This window comes from Gobio gobio, assembly GCF_949357685.1.
Source record: "Gobio gobio genome assembly, chromosome: 23".
Lineage (NCBI taxonomy): Eukaryota > Metazoa > Chordata > Actinopteri > Cypriniformes > Gobionidae > Gobio > Gobio gobio.
In genome coordinates, this window is record NC_137119.1 from 36,846,165 (window position 1) to 36,869,735 (window position 23,571).

The 23,571-nt window shown below is 38.4% G+C and overlaps 1 protein-coding gene across 1 annotated transcript in view; it reads right to left on the reverse strand.

Moving 5' to 3' along the window:
• The window catches only part of agap3 (ArfGAP with GTPase domain, ankyrin repeat and PH domain 3), a gene marked incomplete at its 5' end in the record, with an annotated part of 270,237 nt that extends 253,377 nt beyond the window's left edge, over nucleotides 1-16,860 (reverse strand). Inside the window, one exon of the mRNA XM_079806208.1 lies at nucleotides 16,041-16,860. Within this exon, the coding sequence (XP_079662334.1) occupies nucleotides 16,041-16,416 (376 nt within the window). The remainder of the gene's footprint in view (nucleotides 1-16,040) is intronic.
• Between the last annotated feature and the right edge of the window lie 6,711 nt (nucleotides 16,861-23,571).

A 23,571-nucleotide genomic window follows, 5' to 3' on the forward strand; every position in this document is an offset into this window, starting at 1 on the left:
TAACAGTATTAAACTAAAAAATGCCATATGGAGTGAAGCTATGATAATTAAAAAACTATTTAAAAACAAACTGTTGGAATTTAATATGAAATTTGCATGATAGTTGTAGCAATGACAACAGCAAATGGTCAAAGTCTGTGAATATGAATATCCGTTTTCTGATTACACCAAAAAGGGTCGTCATGATACCAAATTTGAGCAGATGTCACAACGTGAAAATCTGATATCACTGCAAAAACTAATGTTACATCTGAAAAATTAACATAGAAAATTAAACCAACTGCCTTCCTAGTTTTTCCATGTAATTCCTGAAATAAACAGCCAGTCTGAATTTCAACTTCAGCTCCATTTTGCACTGAGGTTTCATTCAGACCCGGATGACATTGAATTCAAAATCCTGTTTACACCGGTGAACATCTGCTCAAGGTCGCTCAGATAACGCTGACAAAAAGAAACAAAGTGAAAGAACGGCCACAGCATCGCTGCGGCAGAGATAAAGTCACAAATTTGCTGATATGGCATCAGTTATAGCAGCATAAATGGCAGCTTAAAACAACAGCAATTACATTTTCGCTGTTGTCTGAAGCTGTTCCAGAGGACGCTGATGGCTAGAAAGCACTTCGAACAAAATACACCAAATGTTCACAAATTCAGAAATGCTCAGAATGATATAAATCCACTTTAGCAATGTTGCACCATCCGCTGAGTTATATGCTAAAAAAAAAAAAAACCCATAACAACTAGACATTTAATTTTAAAGAAAACTTTTCATGCACCTCAGAGACTAAGGTGTTCGGAATGTTTTTAGTGTGTTGCTAGGGTTTTTCCATGTAGTTGCTAAGGTGTTTTGAGTGGTCACTAGGGCGTTTCTATGCTGTTGCCGGGGTGATCTGGATGATTCCTTACTATCTTGATGGTTCTACAGATTACCTTATCAGATTTTCCTGTGGTGTGAGGTGTGTTCAGAGTGATTGAAACTGCTCGGGAGAACGTTGGGCCGCACCGATCTTAAATCGTAAATATCCAACATGTTCCAACATCAGAAATGTTGGTGTGAGGGAAGGAAAACAGAGGACAAAAGCGCATGCACTCTGTAGATTGTCACGTGGAATGAATCGATACCAAATCAGAAAGTAAGCTACTGGAAGACGGAAGCATAACATGACTTCATACCAATCTTTTTCTTTTTAACCACTATTATCACCATTTCTGCTTGTTATATCTCCGAATTGTGTGTTATAAAGTCAGAATTGCAATTTTATATCACACAATTCTGAGAAAAGAAGATGAAAATTCACAATTGTGTGTTTATTGGGGATGCCACAATTCTCAATATAATATTGAACCGTTCGGTACGGCATTCACGGTTCAATACGCGCTTGTGAATTGCGTTTTTGCGAATTCGATTTTGCATTTATTTATTTATTTTTCTACCAATTCTATAATTTGCCTCCATCCCAATATACTGAACAACGCGACATACATTCACATCACACGTTAGTGGTAGAGTTATACTCACGGAACACTATAGTTATTCACAATCACGAAAGTTCATTATTTGCATGCGTTTTAAAGCCTTGCCGGCTCATTCGCGTGCGCGGTTTTAACATGCGCTTTTCCGAGTGCGCGCACTAAACGCCTGTCAAACACGTGATTACAGGACTAAATAGTCGTCTTACTGCGTTAATACTGTCAAATACACACAAGGTTAACATAAACACAGTCGGTTATGTCTAAAGTGAAAGTAAAATTGCGTGTGTCTGTATATTAGATGCACGCAGGTCTTAAATTGACAACAGTGCAATAGTAAACACGCGGTCCTTAAAGGGACAGTTCACCTCTCAAAATTATGACATTATTTACTCACTCAAATATTGTTTAAAACCTGTATTCATTTCTCAATGACAGAATTTAAATTTTTGAGTGAACTATCCCTTTAATGTTAATACAACAACAAAAGACAAAGAGAAAATCACTCATTGCTCTTGACTGAAAAACTAACACAATAGCTAAGAATCAATGTATATTTTATAGTGAAGTCTATGTAGTGTTTTATTTTTACATTCATTCAATTTCATACTTTAATGCTATATATATATATATATATATATAGCTATAGATATAGATATAGAGATATATTATACAATACACTAGGAATACAAGGTTTTTTTTAAGTAAGTTTTTAGTTTAAGGTAGGTTTTTCAATTCTTTTAAGTAAAATAAAGAAAGAGTATTGCAATAAAAAAATTGTCTTTTTTCTCCTTAACCTCTAGCTGTTCCTGTCGCCTAAGAATAGAATAACAAAAAATGTATGTGACAAGCCATCAGAACCGAACCGAAAACCGTGGTTGAAAACCGAGGTATGTATTGAACCGTGGACAAACTGTATTGTTGCATCCCTAGTGTTTATATCTCGCAATTCTGAGGGAAAAAAAGTCTGAATTGTGAGGGGGATAAAAGTCACAATTATCTTTTTTTAAAATGTAATCCATGGAGGAAACAAGCTTTTAAAGTTTTTTTTTTACTTTTAGTATGAAATGTTAAGGCCCTGGTATACTTCATTTTCCGCATCCGGACGAGTCACGCGCACAGTCGTGTCCGCACAGCTTTCAAAGTATACGGACTACCGGCACATCCGGGAACTTAACTGTGACGAGACTGAAGGGACATGTTTTTAAATGGACCAAATTAAGTGTGTGGATGTATCTTTCACACTCTTGGTAGGCAAGCTGGACATATAATTACTTGACATGTTTAATCTTAGTGATTTCTTAAGTTATTCAAGCCTGCCGTCTGTGTACGGATGTTGTTTTGTGCTGCTATTTTGTATTGAAGTCTATGGGAAGTCTAGTTTATTTTCGCCTAAAAAGGGACGATGACAAAATTGACACCTAAAGGAACTGTATGTAAGAAATGTATTTCAATTAATCATAAAATCGCCCTGATATGTCACTAGACATTAAGAAATCGTGTTAATTTCAAATACTTATATCACTGACAACAGTAGTCCGGCCAAGATATTGTCATTTTAAAGTGAAGTTGCAGCCCTCAACTGATGTTGATGTTGACATGTGTTTTGGCCTGAAGCGCCACCCTCCACCTATCTACCAATCACGAAGTCAGTAGTGTTTCGGCATCGGGGTTGCCGCTCTGCTCTAGTTACCACAGCTGCAGCTACAAACTTTTTGGATAAAAAATGTCTAACTTTACAAAACCTAAAAGACCTTGTTATGAATCAGAAAAACGCTGAGGAAAACAACATTAGCACGCCCATTATGGCAATGTGAAAACGTATATGAGACAGTAGCCTAACGTTACCTTGGTAAAAATTATTCCTTATTCGTTCTTCGCATATATAGTGGACAACACATGCTGCAAGTTGACCTGTATGACACATAGTGACTTAGGCTTGGGCTTGTAACTTACGTTAATGACAGATAGCCTATCTAGCGTTACAAGTTAGACTAATAGCTAACTAACTGTTCAAACAATGTACTGGCACATACGAGCGTTCATATTTACGATTATATTTGGCTGATCGCCATTAGTACATTTTTGCGATACATAATTACTTCACAAAACATCTCTCATGAAGCATAAACATAATTAACAGAAGAAGAAAAAAAAAACTTGCTGTGTAGGACTCGTCAGTCGTCACTTGCCATTGGAAGCTCCTTGTAGCAGGAGTAACGTTCCTGCTGGATCCTGCAGCCCAGAGCCATAATATAATATAATAATTATATTATAGCCATATAATAATTTTCAACGGCTCTGCTGCAGCCTATCTGGCAACCTCGAGTCAGGGGGGAGGGGGGAGAGGGGACACCGCTCTACAGTAATTTGAAAGTGATTGCAGTACCAGTTTTGGCCACAATCCTACATACAGTTCCTTCAAGTTCCCGGATGTGCCGGTAGTGCGTATACTAGTCCACGGATGAACAGAGTTCGACACATTTGTTGACAGTTTGTACAATTGTTTTTCGGATGCATTGTCGGATGCGGACGGGCGAAGTATACCTTGGGCATTAGCATTACTGTTATCTGTAAGCTCCTCAAAATAATACAAAAGACAAAATTCGCATTTAGAAGATATAAGCATGCAAAACTTAATCTCTCACTTCTACCAATATGGATCAATGATGTTGATGACATCACTCTGCACTTCAGCTTCTCACCAGATTTTCTTTCCAATCAAATGCTCTCTAGATTCTGAAGCCCCGCCCCCTACATTATAAATAGACGCTGAAGCTGCGGCTGAAATCTTGTTCACACATCTACTATTCTCTACATGGTGAATGGCACATGGTGCACTATATAGGGGATAGGGAACGATTCAGACAGTGTAAATATGATTTCCAATGGGGGGAATGAAGTCCGGTTTCACGTTAGTGTCGCGCCAACGGCCGCATCTCTGGTCTAGAGACACGATAGCACAGGGCGGATCATATGAGCGAGTCGACACAGAGCAGAAAACATAGCGGACTCATTTGAATTCTGCACAGAATGCTGTATTTTAAAGCGATATGGAGGAGATTAGGAGGAAACTGCGACTTTATCGAGTTCAACGGCTCTGGCCGAGCTGTGACATAAACTACACGCTATTGGCTATTTTAAAAGGGGGGGGGGGGGGCTGTTCGACATGTCCCGCCTTGTCTTCCTAAAATCGGTCACTTGTTCACACATTTACTATTTTCTACATGGTGAATGGCACAGTGCACTATATAGGGTATAGGAAACGATTCAGACAGTGTACACATGCTTTCCATTGGGTGAATGAAGTCTGGTTTTTATGTTAGTGTTACGCGAACCACCGCAGCTCACAGACAGTCTGCGCCGGTCCAGAGACATGATAGCACAGAGCGGATCATATGTGCAAAACGCCCGCAAACCACAAAACGTATCAGACTCATTTGAATTCTGCACAGAATGCTGTATTGTAAAGCGATATGGAGGAGATTAGGAGGAAACTGCGGCTTTACCAAGCTCAACAGCTCTGGCTGAACTGTGACATAAACTAAACGCTATTGGCTATTTAAAAAAGGGGAGGAGCTGCTCGATATGTCCCGCCCTGTCTTCCTGTTTTAGAGGAAATGACGTCAACACATTGAATAACGCTGCACGTTTCAAGGCACTTTAGTGGGCCTTTTAAGTCTCTTGTCGCCATGCGGTTGCTATGGTGTAGTTGCTTAGATGCAATACATCCTGTTTGTTATGTGTGTGGTATGACAAGCTTTAACTTTCCAGGGTATTGACTTAAAATGGAGGAGGATTATGTAAATACCATGTAAATATTATAACCAAAGGGGCATGACAGGGGTGAAAGAGAAGCAAAGAAAACAAATAGCTTTCTGCCTGGAGGCCTCTTGTGCTCAAGTGTGTAATTGCTTTGATGAACTGCTGATAAGCTTTATCGTTGCTAAAAAAGAAACACAAAATTAGACAGATTTGTGCTCTCTTACGAAACATGTTATATCACATTAACTTTCTGTTCTCTAATAACACAAATGCATAAATAAAAGATACATGAGGACATGACAGATGGAGGCGGATTTTTAATTCCCCAAACACAACGCACTTCGAGCTGAACTGGACTTAGAGACATTCTGTAGGCCTACACAATTAAGCACCGTCGTTTATAATTCCTCTAGCCAGGGTTAAGTTTGAACTATTAACTCTAGACCTGAAGTCCTGAACTAGTAATGATAATTGACTGTCAAATCTACTAGCATATGGCTTTGTTTGGAATCGAATACGGTGTATTATTATGAAACAAAATGCATTATGCAAGATATCCAGAAACAAGCATGCAGTGTTTCCCACACATAGACTAATTTGTGGCGGTGCGCCACAGAATCAACACCGGCCGCCACATATTGCGCGTCTTTATTCATTAACTTTTAATTCATTTTATTCACTTTTTTATTCATTTAACGCTATTTAAAACATGCAGTGTATTCGTTCATTTCCAGTGTTTCCCCTACCATTGTTTCGGGGGGGCGCCCCGCCCTCCCAAAACGACCCCCCGCCCCCCCTGAATGAATGACAAAAAATATTTGTCATTACGGTCGACAATAAGAATTACCCGATGGTTCAGTGCCAGCGTGAAAGACACTCCCAGAGCTGCATCTTCACGGAAACTGATCATTTGAGCATTTTTAAGCCTTGCCAATTTAAATATTCAAGCGCTCATAGACGAGAAAGTGTGTCTCTCAGTTAGCTCGTCGCGAAGGGCAGCAACACACCACACACACACACGCACGGCCACGCGTCTCACAGCGCGCGAATATTCACACAAAATTATATCAAAATGACTGTCTTGTTGAGTATCATCGTAAACATAGTCGGTTAGGTCTTTTAAATGAACGTAAACATGAAATTTGCCAGTCACCGCCAGCATTTATGGTCATTTTCACAAGTTTTAATGGTCCACAGAATATCTAAACATGCAATATATCAAAAGATAGAACAGACCCACTGTTTTATTCCAGCTTCATATATTATTTTTTTAATCAACACTTGAATGTTGCAAGTTTCATGAAAAAGCAACATTTTGAGCATAAAGCTGAAAAAATCACGTTTTTGTAAAAGACTACGTTACGTCCGAACGATGAACAAAACACAGATGTTGTAGATGGAGTCCATCAACACCCCAAAGCTTGACAGTCCTATAACTCGTCCTGGGTTGACATTTCATTCAATAACATTAGGCAGTTTTGATTTATATGCTGTTTAATGGTGATGATCACGTTATTTTATGCATCTGCTTACACATGATATCGCACGTTGCGCCTCCCGGTGGCGCGCGCGATCACGTGGTTCATGGAGTTCTCAATAGTTCTAAACAAACCAGCGCTCTGTCAATGCATTTGAATGGCTTAAGCAGATACACAACAGTTTCACCACACAGGTATTTACAGCAATTTTTGGTAAACAGTACAGCATAGTGTGCATTGATTATTACGTTAACCATATTTACAGTATAATTTTATTATAGAGAGTGATGGAGATGTTAATGTTAATGTTTTTCTTGTATTTAGCCCTCAGGTATTCCTTACTAATTGGTCACACTCATACTCATTGGTGATTAAATGTGACCATACACCTTAACTATTTTTCAATTAAATAAATGTTGTATATTTTAGTTTAATAATATTTATTGAATATTTTGAGGATATCTTTTGGTACTAAATAGACCTACTATTTGTGCAATAATTATGGTCCATTAATGACCACTTAAACTATTTTGTATTATTTATATTACAATTAGTCTAGTAATTAAGGTTAAAATAGAGAATTCCATTACAAAGAGGAAAATTTGAGTCATTTTGTGGCTGGAAAAATAATAATTTTAATTTGTAATGCCATTACCTACTAGCTTCCGGTATGGCTCTCTAATAAATATTCATACATCTAGTCTAGTTGCTCAAAATTGTATTGCAGATCATAACTTCTTAATTATTTTTAGGTTTTGCATTTGAATAAATATTTATACATGATCAAACACTAGGGGTGGGAGAAAAGGTTGATGCATCGCGATTCGTTATCTAACGATTCAGAATCGATTCTCAAAAATTCAGAATCGATTTTATGTTCAAATCAAACGGCCACTTCACCACTGTGTGCGCGTGGTCACTGGCCAAACAGAACAACTCTGTTGATAGGCGAACGTTCGTATGCTGGTGACTTGGCTTCGTTTAAGATAAAATGGACAAACTCTGACCTGCTCAGGGGCGTCGCACCCGTGGGGACACTTTTCCCGGTGAGAGGGTTCAACACCCACACGTTTTATGCAGTTTTTCCGCAGTTTTGCACAAACGCCTTACAGCAGTCGCTCCTCCGTTTCTCTGGCTCGCTGCGACTGCCTCCCCATTTCAAAAATGTATTTTGCTTATTAAATGCAAAGTTTTTCATTTCAAAAGCATTTCTAAATGAAGTTCATATTTCCAATAAACGAAATTCTGAGCCAAAATAACGAAGTGGTGCTCAAGTAGGCTATAAGGTGCTTTCCTTGCCATTAATGCTTAATAACACTCCTATGTCTCCGATGCAGTGGCCGGGATATAAACCTACAAACATCCGTGGCATAATTTTTGGAATGACTTATCGAATATTGCTGAACTTCTGCACAATGTTTCAAACGAATGGAAAATTCTGAACTAAGACTTCGTTTAGATGAGTGATTCGTTAAATGTCTCTAACATGACTGTTGCAGCTCAGCAAGATCTCATGTGAGATGTTATGCGCACACACATAGCGCTAAAGTTGTTTTTATTCTGAATTAGCCTATGTTTGAAAGATTTTTTTGTGGCTCTAACCAAAGTTTGTTTAAATGTTAAAATGTTCTAAAGAAACTGAAAAATAGTCACACTTAGTTGTAAATCGAGAACTGTTTATTCTTAATGATTGTTCTTTACAATTGTATGGCTTACGTTTCATTAGAGCTTGTTCATCTTGAATATAACTTTGTTAATAAAATAAAAGTATTGAAAGAAATCTTCATAATAATTTTTAATATGGCAATACTGTCAAACAGATATTCTAACTATAAACAAAAAAACATATTAGCTCCAATTTTGGTTATAATGTTAAAGTTCATGTATTTGCACAGCAGGATAATTAGTTGCCAAAAATGTATGTTAAGAATCGTTTTGGGAATCGGATCGTTACTCCCAGAATCGGAATCGGATCGAATCATTAAGTGCCTTAAGATTCCAGCCCCTATCAAACACTAGATTTCTTTAAATGTGAAAATTAAAAAAGTTAATAACTTACATCTTAATATTTTTAATGATACTTATATAAGCACACACAAGTGAACATTAATGAATGCAAGCGAATATAATTTAAACCAAGAAAAGTTTAAAATAGTACTAAAAAGGCAAACTTATTTTTCCTTATGTGTACAGTAGGCTATGCTAGTGCTGGGCGGTATGACCAAACATTTATATCACGGTATTTTTCAAAATTATATACCCCCCCCCCCCCCCCCCATCCATGACCGGGTGTTAACCACATTTTCTACTGATTGAGAGAGGATATACTGCAGTAGATTGACTAGAATGCCCTATTTTACTGTCATGACGAGTGAATAAATATTGTAGAAAAATTCCACACTAGAATTAATAGGCCTACAGGTTTACAAAGTCCCACAAAATGATGCTGTGCACGTGCAGAGACAACAACCAATAAAACACAGACCTGCAACACACAAATTGGTTTCTAATCTGTGGGAAACACTGAGCATATATCAATTTATATGAAAAATTCCCTCTACAATGCAATGATAATTCAGGTACTTTATCAGTGCTTCTTGTTAATTTATGTCCATAAATAGTTTCAACAGTTCAATTAAAAAAAGAAGCACGTTTTTAAAAAGTGTAACTAAAAATGGTTGTTAATGTTTTACACTTGTCATAGCTAATTTGGCTATACAACTTCTTCTGGGTCATTCCTCGTGCTAGAAATGGGACGTCAGGTTGAGCAATACTGCATTTTTTTTTGCATCCTGGGATTTGAGCGATTTACATATTAATATGCATATATACTGCTGATATAGTAGTATTCTATTCACTCCAGTCCAACTCCAGTTTTATATTCAAGACAGGGTTTGCATTGCACTGGAACAATGAACTTGTGCCAAAAATTTCGACTCAATATTTCTCCCGTCATCAGCTGTTGATTGCCATAATATGATTTATAACGGTCAATAAAACATCCAGTAGTCAAGGGCACAGCTAATCTCCCACCATTACTGCTAATGCAAACAAATAAATACATCCATCTGCTTTTAGAGTCAAACCAGTCCAAATCAGTTACCATCATGTGAGGAGATATTCTCAACACTTCTGCCACCATTATTGGTCAACAAGCTAGAAATCAATAGTATATGCCGTTGCTGTCATATAGGCTAGACATTCTGCAAGCGATACATCACAATTATGATTTTCCATGGCAACAGCAAGCCTTTACTCAGGTGTTACAAGCTTTCTGAGGACTTCTTTATAGGCCGGATGAGTCAGCATCGACCAGAGGTGACTGACACTGGTCGTTACTGGCATTTGCGATTTAAAAAAAAGGTTAACTAGTGTTTGTCTGAGAGGGCAAGGTCATTTCAGGTCTGGGAACAAAAGGAATGACAAAACATTCTGAGATTTTATGGAAAATGCTTCCATTTACAAAATGCTTTGTTAACAAGATAAATGACTCAATCATATTTGGTTAGAAATCACTGGTTTGCTGGTCCAGAGCCAGCGCTGATCCTTAACCCTACCCCTAAGTAAACAGGATTAGTTGGATAATACCATTAACAAAGATTATTTACACCCTCAACAGTTCAAGACGTAGATCTACACTAATATCCAGCGATAGACATTATGCACAGACATTATCCCGTCTGTCCGTAGCTGATAGAATTACACTGAAGACATTGGTCTACAATACAGCTCATGATATCGTCAACCCTCCAGTCTGGCTCTTCTATATGGAATACACAGGGATATTCACACCAAGATCTTTCATTTCGCCAGAGGAGAACTGGCACCCTCACCGAGCCTGCTTTCTCCCCAGGTTTTTTTCTCCATTTCTGTCAACTGATGAAGTTTGGTTTCCTTGGCACTGTCGCCTCTGGCTTGCTTAGATGGGGTTTAAAAGACACTTTATATTCAGTAACACTGCTTTATCGATTTGACTGCACTGTATTAAATGAAACAAAACTGAATTGAGCTGGATGATGACACTGTTGCCTTCTACAGAGCTAGTTTAAAGTCCCCATGAAATCAAGATTTTTGGCTTTTAGTATGAATATGTTAGTCTTACTGTTATCTATGAGCTAGTGTGCTCCAAAACAATGACAAAATTCACATTTAGAAGATATAAGCCTTCAAAACTCACAGTCTCAAACTTCCGCCAATATGGATCAATGATTTTGCTGACGTCACTCTGCACTTCAGCTTCTCATCAGAAATTCTTTCCAATCAAATGCGCTCTAGAATCTGAAGCCCCGCCCCCTACATTATAAACAGGCAATGAATAGGCCTGTCGCGATTGGTCGATACAAACGACTGCAACGACGCTGTTAATTAGTCGACGTCAATATTTTTAGTCGACTGGGTAAGTTGGGTACGGTATGAAATTGTATTAGTACCGGTACTTTAAAAATGACAGCACTCTAATAAGAGCAGTATTTCTTCATTTGCGTCGATGTGTGACAGCAGGAGTGAGGACATGTGTGTGAGCTCTAATTCCACCATTCACTAAACAATGAAACAGAACAGTCAAATATATACGCGCAGCTCAGGAAAAAGAACGCAACAGAACAGTGCGGCGCGGCCAGGACGTGCTCGCGCGCTGCCGGACTCTGACCAGATTATTGGGTTTGAATGGTAAAAAATATGTAAAAATGCACGTCCTGGGCGAGTATTCGGGTAAATGCAGTCGGATATGTCTTTAGTGAACGTATACAGAGTTGAATGAGAAATCAGGTGTTACAATGAACTTGGTCCGTGCAGCTCTTAAAGGGCCGGACCTAATATTCTGTGTGAAGCAGGGCAGGGCAGGAACATGCCGGCCAGGTGTGTTTATAGGGATTTTTAACCCTAAAACAATGATAAAACAATGAATAAGTTCTGTCATATTATTCAATTACTTTTTCAGTTTTTTGCGTATTGAGGTATTTTAGTCTCGTATTGTATCGAAGTCATAATTTTGGTATCGTGACAACACTATTCTTTATAAAAAAGTATTTGCTGATATACTCTTTTTTTTGTTATGTTGGTTTACAAATTTGTACCTTTTTACATTTTTAATCTTTTAGTTTCACATTTTGTCAAGGGCTTGTTTCCATTTATACTTTTTATAGTACACTACTGAAGGCCAACGTTGCAAGTTAAATTAAATGTTTTTAAGTAAAATTGTTGAAAATTGTGATAAATTAGTTGGTAGATTAAGCGATAAATTAGTCAATAGATTAATCGATTAATTAGTCGATAGATTAATCGACATAAAAATAGTTGTTAGTGGCAGCCCTAGCGCTGAAGCTGTGGCTAAAATCGGTCAGCTGTTCACACATTTACTATTTTCTACATGCGAATGGCACATAGTGCACTATATAGGGGATAGGGAACGATTCAGACAGTGTACATATGCTTTCCATTGGGTGAATGAAGTCTGGTTTCACGTTAGTCAAGTCAACTTTATTTATATAGCGCTTTAAACAATGCAGATTGTTTCAAAGTTGGTGTCACGTGAACGGCCGCATCTCCGGTCCATAGACACGATAGCACAGAGTGGATCATATGAGCGAGTCTGTTACAGACCAGAAAACGTATCGGTAGGGTTGTGCCAGTAAACATGACAACCGCACCACTGCGGTGGTAGAGCGCCACCCTGGTGGATTAGTAGCACCGGCGGTTGTCGGCCAAAACACGCCGTTTTTGTATGTTAATGCTGTTTTACGTGAATATTATGACACAAGTGAAGCACAAAGCTTTATTTACAAAATAAATAATAGGTTTGCGATTAAATGTTACATCGCAGCCATGGAAACACAACATATGGATTCATGCCAAACGAGGTAGGCTTTGTGAGGGGAGCCAAATTTAAGCTTTGCGTTTTGCGATATGGTCACACGATTTTAAACGAATTTAACAATAGCTTCCTCCATTTTATTCTACTGGACATGGAATCTCTTATTTATTTGCCCAAATCTTCATTTTCATCTCTCACGGGGGATTATAAACGTTTCTTCCTTTTGTTCGCTTTTAATTAGGACATTCCCATCATTTAGCTACTGTGGTAAAGTAGAAAACGTTTGTGTATAGCGCATTTCATACACGCCAGAGATTTATAGTTTCGCTTTCTCGCGCAGTGCATAATCAAACAAAGCCTAAAGTTCTTGACCCTGTGGAAGATAAATTCGCTCTTCACACCTTTTACTACTAGTTTTGGACCATTAGGAGAAAACATGAAGATATTAGAAAAACGATGCTCTCTTTCCTGCTCGTGTCCCACATCCCTTTCAGCGCAAAGCGGTATGACACACCTCTGTGGGGAAATATAAAACAAATATTTTATCACTAATATTTAACTCTTATATTATTTATATTACCATTATTTAATGATATGTTTTACAGGCTGTAGTATGTTGTTTGACTGACGGAAGTACTAAAATAAAATAAGCCGCATTTATATATTTTTTTTTTTCAAAATGTATAATATATACACGTGTGTATGTGTGTGTACCCTCGTGGACACAATTGGGCACGAAGTGTGATTCCAAAAAAATTTTTATACGTTATATCACCATCTTTGATCAAATTAATTCTATCAATTTATGCCTTTTTGTGATTTTTTGGGTATTAATGAATTTATTTACCTCTAAAAGTACCATATTTTATTATGTCAAATATGCTTATTTTTATGCTACATTTAATATTTCTTTAACTTCAGTAAAAAAAAATTATTTTTTTTTAAATCACCAAGTCCAGACAGGCAAACCCTAAAAATGTGTTGACTTTGGTGAATTAAGGTAACCTATGATGGTATTAATTTCTTTTTAAAGCTAAAATATCAATGGCAATAGAACTCAATGGCTGCATATGGGCTGAACTCTGTAAACCAGTGTTTTAACAACAACAAAAATATTTTTTTTAATTGCCCAGTTATTGGCTCATTTAATTCCCTTGTTTGTGTATGTGAGAGTGACTGTTTTTTATTTGACAAAAAAATAAAAAAATAAAACTCACTCTGTTATAGGCTCATTCAATGGCTTTCAATGCAATGCTTTTTTGGATGTGTGTTTGCCACATTGAGAATGTTGTATAGGCTCACTCCTTCCTTTGTGTGCATGTATGATCTGCATTGTGTTGGATTTATTGATTTTTATTGGACAAATTAAAAAAAATATGCTTGGAAGTAGTTTTTTCCATTCATTCTTATGGGTGTCCATTTGTGTCCAATTTTTTTTCCCAAGCCCTTAACATTGTAGAATCGAGTCAAAAAAATTGTGTGTGTGTTCAGGTGGCAAACTTAGGAAAAGTAGCCAAGTCTTGTACCGCTCAGATTAAGGAAAGTATTTTAAAAAAATAAATAAATAAACGATTTTGCCCTCATTTGTCCAGAAGATTAAAAAAAGAGAAGGAGCTGTTCAATATGTCCCGCCCTGTCTTCCTGTTTCAGAGGAAATGACGTCAACACATTGAATAATGCTGCACGTTTCAAGGCACTTTGTTTCATAATTGATGACTGGACTGAAGTGAATCAACACTGAACCGACTCGAGCTGAATAATGACACAGTCTTTGTCTCATATTTGAAGTTTGCATCATTGATTGTTACCGTTATCGGCAGCTATGAAACAATCCATATTGTATAATAGACTATTATTTGCAAAAAATGATCCATCGATTCGCTCTTTGCAAGCATTTCATAGCAATATATCATCAGCTTGCACATAACCCAGGCTCTTGTTCGCACCCACATAGAGAAAAGGCAAACTCCACCACTCCTGTCAACCTAGTCGCCCCCTCGAAAGGGTGTCCGCTCATCCAGAAATTTCTCCATCGCCATCCCTCAGAGTTACAGAAAATCTCAGCGGCTCACTGACTCACCAGTTACAACCACATCTAAGACTCACAATCATCTCATCTTGTGTGAAACCACTATACAACACAATAAATCAATCATCTCCACAATGAACTTTGAGCATAAATGTTCGCATGTATGGTGTTTCCACAGGGAGTCGTGATGCATTTACCTGAGAAATACTATACGCATCTGCTTGAGAAATACAGAAATGGGTCATTCTAACCTATAGAAAGTCCATGATAACAAAATTAGACAGCTTGAGAGGGTTTTGTAATACCCTACGATTCCAGAAGTGCTGAGACTCTATAGCAGCAAGGGGCTCGATTTGCATTTAAATAACCTGTGACTAAAGCTCATCGAATCTGAACTCTCGCCCTGACCGTTAATGTGGGAGTCAAGAGGTCGGGTCTGTATAAAAATTGGAAGTCAGTCAATGTTTCTGATGAGGTGTATTTAACCTAGAAGCTCACTTCACACAAGATGAGCGGGTGATGCTGACGAATGTTTTGCAGAAGAGATCCTCATTATGAAGCAATCGCATCTGCATTAAGATCCGCTATGAGAATCCGACTGCTGTGTCAATATTAATACAAAACACCACAAGTCTTTTGATGATCTCTGCTCCTCCAACGTAATGTCGTCTGTGAACCAAACATACTGTGACAGCACAACTCTTAAAAGACCATCATTTACATGAAACCAATTCCAAATGCTAGCGTTTCATCTCATTTAACTGCCAATGTTTCATTAAACTACAAAAAGCATTGCACTTTAAGTTATGTTTATTGCATATTTAGTCATCTTGGTGGTCCATCGCTATCAAATGTCCATCGTGATGCCTGTAATAGATTAATTTCCCAGTTTGCATGCACCATCAGCTTGTCTTTAAAACCATTTATATGGGAACCAATAGGTCAGCTCTGTTGTAAATATTATCAATGTCTTTGACATAATCATTCGATAAACTCACTTCACCCAAATGAACGACCGATGCACAAACAGTGGATGAGAGAAGCTTCGGGAAGCGTTTTTCCAGAAGAGCTTCTGATAATGAAACAATCAAATCTGCATTAAGATCTACTGTGGAAATCACATCTGACTGGCATGTCAATATTAATGCAGAGAGCCACAAATCTTTGCTTCACAATTGAATTTACATCCACAACACACTGGTGCGTTATGCAAGATCTGGGTTCATTCCCAAACAATCCAACTAAACAAAGTGTCAACATCAGCTGTATTATTCATGCATCCTCCAAGACACATATTATGTCATAACTCTATGCAAATATTGCATTGCATATTAATTGGTCCACGGCTATCAGTAGCCCCCTAATTAGGATGATTAGGGGTGTACACTCATTTATGTCCCCTAGTTTTCACGCACCATCTGCTTTTGCCTTTACACTGACAGACAATGCTTCATTGTGGCATCAATTAATCTGGCCTTGTGCTTACCTTCAATAGAGATCACATGCTCGCGGATCTGGTTCTGGAGGGCCAGGTCATCGATGCGCTCGATCAGGTCGTATATTGCATAAATGTTCGGGTGGACGGACTCGAACCGATGAATCTCGCCTCTGATGGCTGCTGAGTTGGACAAAACGAACTGGGAGCCCGACGAGCCGGACTGCGCTGCAGGGCCCGATACGGTTCCCGAGCCAAACTGACCCGCCCCGGAGCTCCCGGACGATCCGGATCCGAACTGAGGAGGAATCGTCTGAGGAACGGGCACCGGCGTGGGTACCGTTCCCGGGGTGGGCATAGCGGGCTGGGACTGCTGGGAGATCCCGGACACTGACACCGAAACCGGGACGCTCGATTGGTAATTCATCGTTGTGGATTTAGGAACCGCTCACGGGAATAATAGAAATGCCGCGTTTGGAAAGATTTGGAGAGCGCGCGACGAATCCGCACTGCACACTCTGATCTGATAAAGAATGATAACAACTATATGTGACGCATCAATGGGTTTCCAACAAATCCGCGCGCCTTGCTCATAATACCAAAACTTCAATCAGCATCATTGTTCCCAGCGACGATCTCGCTCTTTTGCGCGTGTCCTCTCCTTTTTTGACAATGAAAGTCTTTCAGATGGACACACCTTTGTTTTGGGCGATCTTCTGGACCGAATCTCTCTGTTTTGCTTCCCAGCCTGAAGCGAACACAATGAGGCCGGTTATCGCAATGCGCCCGAGTCCATTGACTGACTGAATGCGACGGTTCTACTCTAAAGTCATAAACACGTTTGAATCCTCTTTTGGTCCAAGAAGTCCCTCCCCGGCCCCCACCTCCATCCACTAGATGTGGGAAGTCTGATTCTTTTAGCGAATCGGTTCGGTCAGCGAAGCAGTTCAAAGAGTCGAGCGACCGTTTTCTTTTGAGCTGTTGTAACATGCTCCCAGAGCCCCCACGCTGTATTTTATCAATAATTTGCACGGTAAAATCGTTTCTACGCGTTAAGATGCGGTCACATTAACGATATTTCAGGGGGGGGGGATTATATCTATTAAGTGTATTGATTTATGAAGCATTAACATAAGTCACTTCAAACTTTCTGCTGGTCAGAAGATATTGAAATTAGCAAAGGTGTGACTGACTGCACTTTTAATCAGTGTAAACGGCGAGATCTATTTAACAAAATAGATGTGTAGTCCATTTAAATTGAGTTTAATTCGTTCAAATTGATTCAAAACGTCAATTTTTTTTAATCGGCTACTGTTTCTGTCTCGTCACAGCGTTGTTTTCATTCGCAGAGCTTTCGTTTCAAATAGTTTTGTTTATTGTCGGCAACAATAGGCTATTATAATTAGAATCACTTAAACTGTTAAATATAGTATAACATAAAGGTTCCTGTCTCCCAGTTTTACCCTTCAGCAGTCTCATGCATAGCCTACAGTGATTTCCAAACGCTTCGCGAGTCGAATCATTCAAAAGATCCGGTTCAGAAGAACGACTCGGACATCACTACCATCCACTGCGACGTCACACATCACGTAACTGCTTGAAATGGGGGAGAGATATTCGATTGGATGTCTGAGTGGTGTTGGTATAAATCGACTGATGCTTCAGTACCCTATTATGTAACTAGATATTTTGTTTGACAGTTTAATGCTTATAATTGTTCAGTCATCCACAGACACACACAACAAGTAGATTCAGTGACAACGGTTTCTGATCGAGGGTTATAGCTTTAGCAATATCAAAAGACCATAATTTCCAGTAGGTAGGCCTATAATACACATGACATCTCAGGCTTGACATTTATTGTTGGGTTTACTGCAAATAAAGAAGTGATGCTCCGTCCACTCTAAATGCAATATCCAGGCATTCTCTAGCAAGATTCATCCTTACATTAAACTACTGTGATGATACCATGATATCAGATAATTACTGAATGATTATATTCATTTACCATTGTATATTTATGAAAGAATAAGCTTCTACCATGCTACATATCCAGATAACGTAGCTATTGGTGTGGTCATGATACAATGTTTTTTGTTAGGATAATCCCAAGAATGTAATGTTTTTAAACTGCACTTGAGATGTTTTGATATTAAAGCTTTCAATTGGATGGGTAAATAACTGAGATGTTGCAGTTCAACCACCTAAAACTGTCGGGATTGATCATTTCTTCTCTGGCTTTGGGGAGATGTCTTCTCACACTGTTTTGCTGAATGGCCCCATTGAGTCACTTGTTAGGTGTCATTTTGTAATGTGATTAGAATCGATACAATTCCTGTCTCAATCTCAGTTGCCCAAGGTTTGTGCTGTGATCCCCTTCATGTTGACTGTTTCTTCAGTCAAAGAGAATTTAAGTGTGTGTGTGTGTGTGTGTGCGTGCGTGCGTGCGTGCGTGCGTGTGTGTGTGTGTGAGGACGAAATCTTCAAAAACTATAAATAAACAACAAAATTCTACATAAATATAAATAAATGTCCAAATAAATACATACAGAAATCCACATATTCCTGCATAAATAAATATATAGATTATTAAATATGTGAGGAGATAAAAAATCAAATAAATAAAACGAATGTTGGGGGGAATAAATACATGTTTTAAAGGAAATGCGAAACTGAAAGTTGACCTTTTTACTTTTAACCGTTTATTAATTTTTGAGTTTAGCTCGGTATTTATTTTTCCTTGGTAATGCTAAAGAGGAGGGTGTCAATCAAACGTCAGAAGGCGGTCTGTATGCCACCATTGGCTGATGGCTGTTGACGCCCTCCTCATTAGCATGTTGCAGCAAGGAAAAATAAATACTGAGCTACATTCAAAAATGAAAAATGGTTAAAACGAGGGGGGGGGGGTTGTGGGAGTACAACTTTCAGTTTAGTTTTTCCTTTAACATTTTTTTATTTCCCTCAACATTCTTTTTATTTATTTCATTATTTATCTCCATGCACATTTTATTATTCATGTATTTATTTACGCAGGAATATGTGAATTTATGTATTTATTTGCACATTTATTTATTTATATATTTATTTATTATTTATTTATTTATTTATTTGCATATTTCTTTATTGTTTTTGCAGGATTCTTCCTCCATATGTGCGTGTGTGTGTGTGTGTGTGTGTGTGTGTGTGTGTGTGTGTGTGTGTGTGTGTGTGTGTGTGTGTGTGTGTGTGTGTGTGTGTGTGTGTGTGTGTGTGTGTGTGTGTGTGTGTGTGTGTGTGTGTGTGTGTGTGTGTGTGTGTGTAAAAGATCTAAGACTTTTCTATGTACACAAAAGGCCTAATTCTCTCAAATATTGTTCACAAATCTGTCTAAATCTGTGTTAGTGAGCACTTCTCCTTTGCCGAGATAATCCATCCACCTCACAGGTGTGGCAAATCAAGATGCTGATTAGACAGCATGATTATTGCACAGGTGTAACTTAGGCTGCGTTCACACTGCAGGGCTTAATGCTCAATTCCGATTTTTTGAAAAAATTTGATTTTTTTGCAAGGCCGTTCACATTTCCAATTAAATGCGACCTTTTGTGATCTCCTATGTGAACGTGAAATGACCCAGAAGTGACCCGCATGCGCAGAAGAGTACTCAACGGTCAACGACGTTACGGAAGTAGCCAAATATGGGTGTCAGCATTGGAGTTTGTTTAGCTTTACTAAAGTTATTTTCGCAACGGAGCCAGCACCATTACAACCTTCTCATGTTAAGAAGAAAAGCAAGAAGAGCAAGGTTTTTGGCCATGGCGTTTTGTGGAGCAGTGGTAGCAACGTCGGTACAGAGAAACGTGTGTGTGCGGAGTCGCAGCCAGGAGTGGTGGGATACTGATGTGAGTGGCTTTACTGATACCGAATTCGTCAGTAACTTCAGAATGACCAGATCCACCTTCAATTATGTTTGTGAGCGCCTTCAACTAACTTTGTCACGGGAAGAGACACGTCTGCGGCGGCCCATAACAGTGCAGAAACGCGTTGGAGTTGGAGTGTATTGGCTAGCAACAGGTGCGTACTTCTTCTTTTATTGGCGGTTAGCAACTATTTCTTGTGCATTACCGCCACCACTGGACTGGAGTAAGGAACGTTTGTCGCGTATCAACGACGTGCGGGTCGGATACATGTGACCTGGCAGTTCAGACTGAAGACGCATTTCAAAAGATCGGATATGTATCGGATTTGGACCACATACCCAAGTGGCCTGGGTCGCATTTGAAAAGATCGGATCTGTGTCGTTCAGACTGTCATGAAAAGATCAGATACAGGTCGCATAAGGGCAAAAAAATCGGAATTGGGTCGTTTCAGCCTGCAGTGTGAACGCAGCCTTAGGCTGGCCAAAATAAAAGGCCACTCTAAAATGTGCAGTTTTACTGTATTGGGGGGGTCTCCTTCGCATAGAGTTGATCAGGTTGTTGATTGTGGCCTGTGGAATGTTGGTCCACTCCTCTTCAATGCCTGTGCGAAGTTGCTGGATATTGGCAGGAACTGGAACACGCTGTCGTATACGCCGATCCAGAGCATCCCAAACATGCTCAATCAGTTTTCAGCTTCCAGGAATTGAAATTTACCGCTTCCCAAGGTCCAGGTCTAGATTTCAGGCCATTTCTTGGAACCTGTATCTTGTGATCCTGAGGATGATCGAGACAACTCGAGAAGAAAGGGGACTGAAGCCTATGACAGACTTTTCAAAATCAAGCCCATGTACAACGACATCGTCTCGGCATGCAAAACATACTTCCATCCAGACCGACGGCAGTGGACGAGGTGGCTTCAAGGGCGCGAATCAGCATCGAACAGTACATTAAAGACAAGCCGACCAAGTGGGGCTACAAACTCTACGTGCTTGCTGATTCCTCCTGTGGTTACACATGGAACTTCTTCGTCTGTGAAGGCAAATCTTCCCTGGCCACTGGAAAAGGGCTCAGTTATGATTCTGTTATGCAGCTCCTGGATCTGTCACTTCTCGGCAAAGGCTACCAGCTTTTTATGGACAACTTTATACACTGTAAAAAAAAATCAGGTCTCCAATTGAAAATTTTCTAGTGACTGATCACATCTACATTTTTTAGTTGGCCAAATTGAATTTCTGTGAAATAAATTGCATCAATTCACAGAAATTCAATTTGGCCAATATATGGGAGGTGTGGACCTGTCAGAAGCCCTCATTGGGTACTATGATGTCCTGCACAATTATTTTTTTTCCATTTTGTTGACATTGCGGTGGTAAACAGTTTAATTCTCCACCAGCATCTCTCCAAATCTCAGAACAAAGGTCCTCTCAGCAAGAAGAAATTTAGAGAGAGACTTTTGTCTGAGCTTTCCTCACAGTCCAGCACCTCAGATGCCCCAGAGCCGTCCACATCCACATCTCATGCCCCAGAGCCGTCCACATCTGCCACAGCAGCAGGCGAGCAATGTTGTCCGGAGTACGTTGGGTCAGATGCCGCAAGTGGGAGGAGAGTTTGTGCTTTGTGCAAACTTTTAGGCCTCAAAGGAAAGACTCCTACAAAGTGCAATGTACCCTTGTGCTTGGTGCCTTCTAGAAACGGCTTCAAAAAATGGCACACTGATGGACTCTATTGATAATGTCTTGGTGTGCTGTTTCGTCAACAGCTGCAACACTTCAATGGTTGCAACAAACAAAAACTACAAGTTGAGCTTGTTTTTGTTTTTCTATAGTTACTTGTTGACTTGTTATAATATTTGCTGTATATGGATATTTTATATCTTAGATTTGTATATTGTGTTTTTCTCTAAAACATTTAATTTATTTTCTTGGAGTTTATTATCTTTGTGTATAATAAAATACAAGAACTGTATCTATATCTATTTTGCAATGATATATCAACCTCCAAACTGCATTTAAATGGTCTTGATAATGCAATAGAGAAGTTCTGTGCAAATATTAAATCTCCAAACTCTCATATTTGCACAGCACAAGAACCTCAAGCAATTGATTGCTTACTTTTATCATGCATTATTTATTTTTAAAGTTCTTAAACGTGTAAGACTCTATCTATCTATCTATCTATCTATCTATCTATCTATCTATCTATCTATCTATCTATCTATCTATCTATCTATCTATCTATCTATCTATCTATCTATCTATCTATCTATCTATCTATCTATCTATCTATCTATCTATCTATCTATCTATCTATCTATCTATCTATCTATCTATCTATACACCCATCTATCATCCATCCATCCATCCATCCATCCATCCATCCATCCATCCATGATCTATCTATCTATCTATCTATCTATCTATCTATCTATCTATCTATCTATCTATCTATCTATCTATCTATCTATCTATCTATCTATCTATCTATCTATCTATCTATCTATCTATCTATCTATCTATCTATCTATCTATCTATCTATCTATCTATCTATCTATCTATCTATCTATCTATCTGTCTGTCTGTCTGTCTGTCTGTCTGTCTGTCTGTCTGTCTGTCTATCTATCAAGTTTATTATCTTTGTGTATAATAACAAATACAAGAAGAATACAAGAAAATGCTACTTTCTCATTCCTCACTCACTCATTTTGCATGGGTTAAGTTATGTGATACAGTGTTTACTCTCTTGTCAAGTTTAACATGGTAAAAATAGTATTTTACAGGTAATAAGCCTGTTTTTGCACTTTGAATCATTTGGATTTGTGGAGGAAACATGGAGACTTCAGAGAAGACATAGCCTCCCTTCAATTAAATCTCAATAACTTTTGTTAAGAAGGTGATAGAAAAATAATATTTTTTTTCTCTATTTACTGCCACATATAGGATTCAAAAGAAACCTTCCGCAGGGAAATGCACTGAACAAGTCCTAAACTCCCAGACTCTCAAATAAAAACTTAATTAAAAAATCAAGCAAAATCTGACTTTTTATCCTCGTTTATCATAAAATTGTGAATCAATACAATAAAAATATATGCAATATTCCACCGCTGTGTTAGAGTGTTTTCTGTAAAATTAGACATTTTTAACCATTTACTCCAATGTATATGGGTAGGACACTCTTTTAAATTCAGGTATGCCCTATTCTTTCAGAAATCAAAAATGGAGACTGTAAAAGTAGACTTGGAGACACCAGTGACTCCTTCCAGATAAATCTCAATTACTTTTTTTTTTAGAAGGAGATATCAAGAAGATCTTTTTTCCCCTGTTTACTACCACCTAGTGGAATCAACAGAAACTTTCTGAAGGGACATAGACCAAACAGGTTCAAATACGAAAAAGATTCATTAAAAATATATTAAAATATGACTTTTATCATAAAATTGTGAATAAATACAACAGAATATATGCAATATTTCACTACAGTGTTAAAATGTAGAGTGTTTTCTGTAAAATGAGGCCGTCATTTGGACAACTTTAAAGGCGATTTTCTCAATATTTAGATTTTTTTGCACCCTCAGATTCCAGATTTTCAAATAGTTGTTATAAATATTGGCATATCCTAACAAACCATATCAATGGAAAGCTTATATCCAGATTTCAGATGATATATAAATCTCTTATGACTGGTTTTG